This window comes from Equus przewalskii, chromosome 22, assembly GCF_037783145.1.
Source record: "Equus przewalskii isolate Varuska chromosome 22, EquPr2, whole genome shotgun sequence".
Classification (NCBI taxonomy): Eukaryota; Metazoa; Chordata; class Mammalia; order Perissodactyla; family Equidae; genus Equus; species Equus przewalskii.
The window spans coordinates 49,210,991-49,216,990 of record NC_091852.1 but is presented as its reverse complement, the minus strand read 5'-3'; the positions used below and the strand labels follow the sequence as shown (position 1 = coordinate 49,216,990).

At 45.9% G+C, this 6,000-nt stretch overlaps 1 protein-coding gene across 2 annotated transcripts in view; it reads right to left on the bottom strand.

Moving 5' to 3' along the window:
* Positions 1 to 2,125: 2,125 nt before the first annotated feature.
* SPTLC1 (serine palmitoyltransferase long chain base subunit 1) overlaps positions 2,126 to 6,000 on the bottom strand; it is a 49,383-nt gene continuing 45,508 nt past the window's right edge. For both annotated transcript variants that reach the window (XM_070590360.1, XM_070590361.1), the window contains exons 14-15: positions 5,102 to 5,175; positions 2,126 to 3,539 (exon numbers count right to left, since the gene is read on the bottom strand). In XM_070590360.1, the coding sequence (XP_070446461.1) occupies positions 3,446 to 3,539; positions 5,102 to 5,175 (168 nt within the window). In that variant the 3' untranslated portion in view covers positions 2,126 to 3,445. The remainder of the gene's footprint in view (positions 3,540 to 5,101; positions 5,176 to 6,000) is intronic.

Below are 6,000 nucleotides of genomic sequence, written 5' to 3'. Positions count from 1 at the left end.
TAAGGCATTAAGTGATTGCACATTTACTGGTATGATTAATATATTTGGTCTCAACTCACACTGTTTTTGTTGTATTTTCTAAGACGTTATACTTACTGCTTATTTTTCCCTCTGTGAGGTCTAATTTATTTTGCTTTTTTTTAAAAAAAGAATCTGGGAAAGTGTGTTTTGCTTTACTAGTTATCTTTACTCTCATACCTTTTATAATGTCCTTAATTCCTCTTTTCTTAATCTAGTATTTCATCACTTGTAAATGCCATCCCTGTATCCCATTCTCGACTCACTGAGCTGATCCTGCTTTCCCTCTGCCCACTCCTCCCCTATTTCGGTGGTATCATTTCCACTTTGTCCGTGTGCACCATTCACATATTCTTCTTCCACTTGCCCCGCCTTCTATCTTTAGTCTTATATCTAAATATATTCACTACTCATAGCTGTTCTTCTGATGAAACTTCCCCACTTACTTCTTAACTAGATGAAGCTGTCCCTAGCAGATTTCCTCAGGAAGGGTTCACGAACACAGCAGAGCTCTAATTTTAAATTCTTTTTCTATAAACTAGTTCCTTGAAAGACAGCTTTTCTGAATATAAACTGCTTGATTCACACTTCTTTTTCCTTTGAATGTCTTGAAAATGCTGCTCCACTTTGTTCTGGTGTGTGCATTGCTGGTGAGATGTGACTACTTCCCTGCGTCCCCCGACCCTTAGCCTCCTGGCCCTTCCTCCTCCACCAGGCAGCAAGCAGGGGAAGAAAGCCGCAGCGTCCTCTACAGCATAATCCGCACTGTGGGTGTCGGTTAGGGATGATTTTATTTGACGTCGTCATAGGGATGAAGACTTGCAGATTGAGGCAGCCACAACTAGGCTCAAACATCTCTATCTCCTGGGACTAAGGTTTTATGTCCACAAGGAAAGACGGCATCAGGCCCACACATCAGATTAGCACTGTCTTACTGCATCAGTTTTAAGATTCACCTTTTCCACCCACATTATATTTCTGATATTGAAATACATGTTACAACGGATGGCATCTTACAGATCACAGGGGGTTTTGTTCTTTCAGTGGTACGTAAACACACATGGTCCAATTTGCAGAGTCCTGAATTTGATGAAGTACTGCTGTCTTGTCTGCCCTAACCTGCCTCCACACCTCACTCTTCTGAGCTGGAACCTCGCTGTAGACAACAGAAAGGGAGCAGCTGTGTGGTTCTTCCCCCTCTGTGGGCGACTGTGTTGAGTAGAAATGGGCTCCAAATAGTTTCCACGCTGCTCACCCCAGCCACTGCCTTTCTCCACAAGATTACTAGAGCAAGCTTTAGAATCTCTCACTGTTTCTAGAGAAATGTGTAACCTGCTTCAGATCTGAGATGACCGTTTTTTCTCAGCATTTTGCCTCATTTTGATATACATTTATCGTCTCCAGCAGATTTTTTTTTGTGGTGTACATTACTGGATTGTGGTCACTCTACAGTTTTAACAGAAAGACTTTATTTTTGTTTACAGTGTTGGTGTATTTCAAGGATCGAGATTAAACACCGTGTGCTGTTCCACCATCTTTCCCAGGAATGTCTGATTTTTTTTAAGACTTTATTTTTTTTTCCTTTTTCTCCCCAAAGTCCCCTGGTACATAGTTGTATATTCTTCGTTGTGGGTCCTTCTAGTTGTGGCATGTGGGACGTCGCCTCAGCGTGGCTCGATGAGCAGTGCCATGTCCGCGCCCAGGATTTGAACCAACGAAACACTGTGCCGCCTGCAGCGGAGCGCGCGAACTTAACCACTCGGCCACGGGGCCAGCCCCATCTGAACATTTTTTTAAAGTAGCAATAAACATCTAGATGTTGCAATTTTGATTTAGAAAGTATTATAAAAGTAGCTGGAAAGTCACTACTCCTGTCTGTTTATAAAGGTTTCTGATATTTTTCTAGCCCTATGTGGCCAAGATTTAAATCAGTAGGAACCTAGGAAATTTCAGATACTATACATTGAAGAAGGCACTAAGAAATCAAATTACTATCTTTCAAACCTTCCCGTCCTCAGCACACACAAAGAATATCATCCTAGGTTTGCAAAAAAGGTAGAATCAAGAGACTATGCTGTTGAACACATTACATATACTAATAGACTGATTATCAGGAAGGTAGATTTATTTCATTAAAAAACAAACAAAACAGCTTCACCCCCCCGAGTACTGTATATTCCTTTAAAGCAGCAGCAATCACAAGGCACAGATGTACGAAATACCTCAAGCAAAATAGAAACTCAACGTTAAAAAATATGTTATTTAAAAAAGATGTTGAAGATCATTCGTTAATATGAACATAGATTATAAAAATGACATTATTTATTTAGTTTTACAATTGTATTCCTTTACCTTTAATAAGACAATGGTGTAATACTTATGCACTATCTGATGGCACATATCACAGACATTTATACGCCCTAACTTGGTTTGCTAAAGAAAAAACAGATAGCTAAAGTACAGCTAAAATTTTTATTTTTAGCACTCTCACATCCTTCTTAGCTATTTGGAATTCATAAGTTGAAAAGAAAAAGAATCCTCATTTTCATTAGCTTAGAAAAAGCCTGTAGTTATACGTCCCTAGGCAAACCCACTATCCAAAAAAGGACGACATTCAAGATATTCTGAAATCTCAAGGACATGATTTATACTCTGGGATCATCACAATAGCCCCCTTCCTAAAACAGATTAGAAGTCAACACATAATAAATGGAAAGGTCAGTTATATTAAAGTAAAACAGGATCTGACTTAAATTATTGCTCACTTAGGAAGTATAATGACTACTCATTATGGGCAGGGATGCTAAGATTAGCTGTTAGAAATGGTATAACATCAATATTTAGTGTATATAAAAATTCTTGGATTCAAACATATTATAATGAAAAGTCTATAGTAATCGCACAAAAAGTGTTCCTTTCCAGATTAGCCACCACCGAGCTTCACGCGATGAAGACTGGAGAAGACGCGGCTGCCCTGGAGCCTCAGGGACACGCTTCTCCCAGGCCGCAGCGCTGTGCTAAGCTTTCCCGCCGCAGACCCTTTGCTAAGAAACACTAAGGAGTGCTTACAGAACCTTTCCTGCGGGAAGGGAGAGAAGATCAACTGAAGTTCCATTTCAAAACAATGACAACAAAAAAGAATATAAAATACTAGTATAATAAAACATTTAAATAGTACTAAATAGCACAATTTAAATACTAGTTATATGCTATCATTAGTTTTCCTCTTTAAAAAAATCAGTTCCCGGGCTTTTAGATGTGTTTTCTTTTTAAAAATAGCCAGCATCTTTCTCTGGGTCACACACCGAGTCCACATCCACACCGCCTGGTCACACCCATCAGGCATCCGCAGGCCTCTTGTGGCTCCCTCGGCGGTGACCAAGGCTTGTGAGCGCGCTGTGCGGCGCGCGGCCACCAGGCCACAAGACTAAAGCAGCACAGCCTGGGCCACCTCCTTGATGGTGGCCGCAGCTCGCTCCAGCTCCTCTTCTGTCTGTTCCACGGTGACCACAACCCTAATGCTGAGAAACAAGGAAGGACACAAACGGCCAAGTGAGAGTCTATGCCAAGGGTTGGCTGCCACCTGCCCTGCCGGAGGGCGTGCAACTGGTGCACGGCCCAACCCCCGTGCCCCACTGTGCCCAGCTGCCACCTCAGCGTCCCGCAGGCCCAGGGCGTTCCTCTCTGCTGTGTGTAGAAGCAGCCCGCCGCTCCGGAGTACCGCTGTGCGTGCAGTCAAGGCAAGCACGCAGGGCCTGGGGACGCCAGGAAACTGTCCTTTAAACAATCTGCTGCTTCAAGCAGTACCAGGCTCAAAGAAGGAACTGAAATTTCTCAAATTAATGAGTGGTTTATAATTCAATAAGTCATGTGAAAGTTCTGTAATTCTGTAAGGCAAGGGAGAAGTTACAAGTTTTCAGGAAACTGAAGACAAACAACAGATTGACTAGGTAATCCTACCTCTGCCCCTCACTTCCCTCTGCGAACATTGCTTCACCCACTGGACACATTTATTGACCTGTGCTGTGCTGGGCCTGCAGTCTCAGGCTCACAGCAAACGTGGCCCGTCCGGAAATGCAGCGCCGCACCTCGGGAAGGCGCAAGGAGACGCGAGGGCAGGATCCTCTGGGTGCTGTCGAGTCGCTGTCAGAGCGGCCTTCCAGAACCCTCACCCAGTGCTCCACGTCTGCACAGCGCTCCAAATCCACGTGCTCTCTGGGTCCTCCAGGGGTCTTCTCCAGGCTCCCTCCCCCCGCTGCCTCTCAAACATGTGTCTGGCTCCCCAGATGTGCCTGGAGGCCTCCGCACCAAGGCAAGCCTTGCTGGAAGGCACAACGCCCACCAGGTGCCAACAAGCATGTGTGACACACTGGGTTAGGCTGAAGCATCACCTGCTCTGGGAAGCCTGAGTCCCTCCCAGGCCAGAAGCAATCACGCCCTCCTCCTCCGGGTCCTCAATGACCCCACACCATGACCCTGAACCCTCACGCCTGGGACGTCTAGCTCCTCTGACTAGGCTGTAGGTGCTCAGAGGAGAGAAGCAGGACATTTTGTTGAAGGCACTCCAATTTTAAAATCAGGAGTCGCTGCACCTTCCCAAGCAGGGCTTCTAGAACCTCTCTGGATGTCACCTACTGTTTCTTTGCTTCCCCGGGGCGGTTTACAAGTGTTTGCCCACTAGAGCATGCCACGGCGCTCCGGCCAGCGGCGGGATGAGCACCGCCACCAGACGTGCCCCTCCTGCGGGACTGTCCTCGTGCTGGACACTGCTGGCCCGGGGCGCGATGTCGCGGCGCAGGGGGCAGTACCTGTCGATGGGACTGCAGCTTCCCAGTTCATTCCCGGGGTCTCAGAGAGCTTGTTGAGTTAACTTGGGGGGTGGGGGTGGGGGCAGGGTCCTGAGGGCTTCTCAGTTAAAACTTGAAAACACCCAGTTTAAGAGCAGAAAACAGGTGATGTACTATGTTTCAATGATACACATTCTTCCTTATCCTGAGGCAGTGTCAAAAATTTTCAAATCATAATCTCACACAGAGTTTAAAGTAGGAAAGAACAGTAAGGTCATATTTGCATGTCCACCAACCTGGGCGGAGGGAGGCACTTCTCTTCCTTCTCCAGGTAGCGCGCCTGAGTCAAGGCGATGCTTCTGCTCATGCACTGTATGAAGAAAAGGAAAACGTCTGCCACCTGGACAGCAGGCGCTGCGGGGACTGGAACAGGAAGGCACACTGCAACGCCCTCCTCAACGGCAGCTTTAATTCATGTTTCCAGGCGACAAGTGCTAGAAGACACTACAGCACCACAGCATCATCGCGAGCAGCACTGGTCTGCAAACTATGCCATGACCGGGTGTTCGTGCCACGCTGTCCAGGCCAGGAGCCAGGAGCCCAAGCGGCACGTGAGCACTGGGAGACACGGCGAGAACCACCGAGAGACTGGACTTTTAGTTTTACTTAATTTAAATTTAAATAGCCACAGGAAGCACTAGGTTACCATTTTAGACAAAGCAGAGTTAGGACAGGGGGAAACAGTAGCAGGCAAACCACGAGTTGGACTCAAGCATGACACCAGCAGCATCATTGCAGAGAGAAACTGCTCACCCTTCACATGTTAGTGACACCTCTGATTCCCGTGTGCTACATCTGGCCAGGTGCTACCAGGCACAGGGCCTCTGCTGTCACACATTTTCTACACAGCTTTCCTAGACATTAACCACCTGCCAAATTCGTAAGAAAATTAAAACATTCTTCACCAAAATAAAGCAAGCATAAAAACCAGATTAAGGTAATAGGTTACGAGGGCGTCTTTTTTGGGTGATGAGAATGTTTCGGAATTAGATAGTGATGGGTGCACAACCTCATGTTGTGCAACATATACTAAAAACTACTCAATTGTACCCTTTAAAAGGGTGAATTTTGCAGTATCTGAACCATGTTTTTAAAAAAGTCAATCAGAGCCAGGGGCAGTGCAGAGGAAAGAACA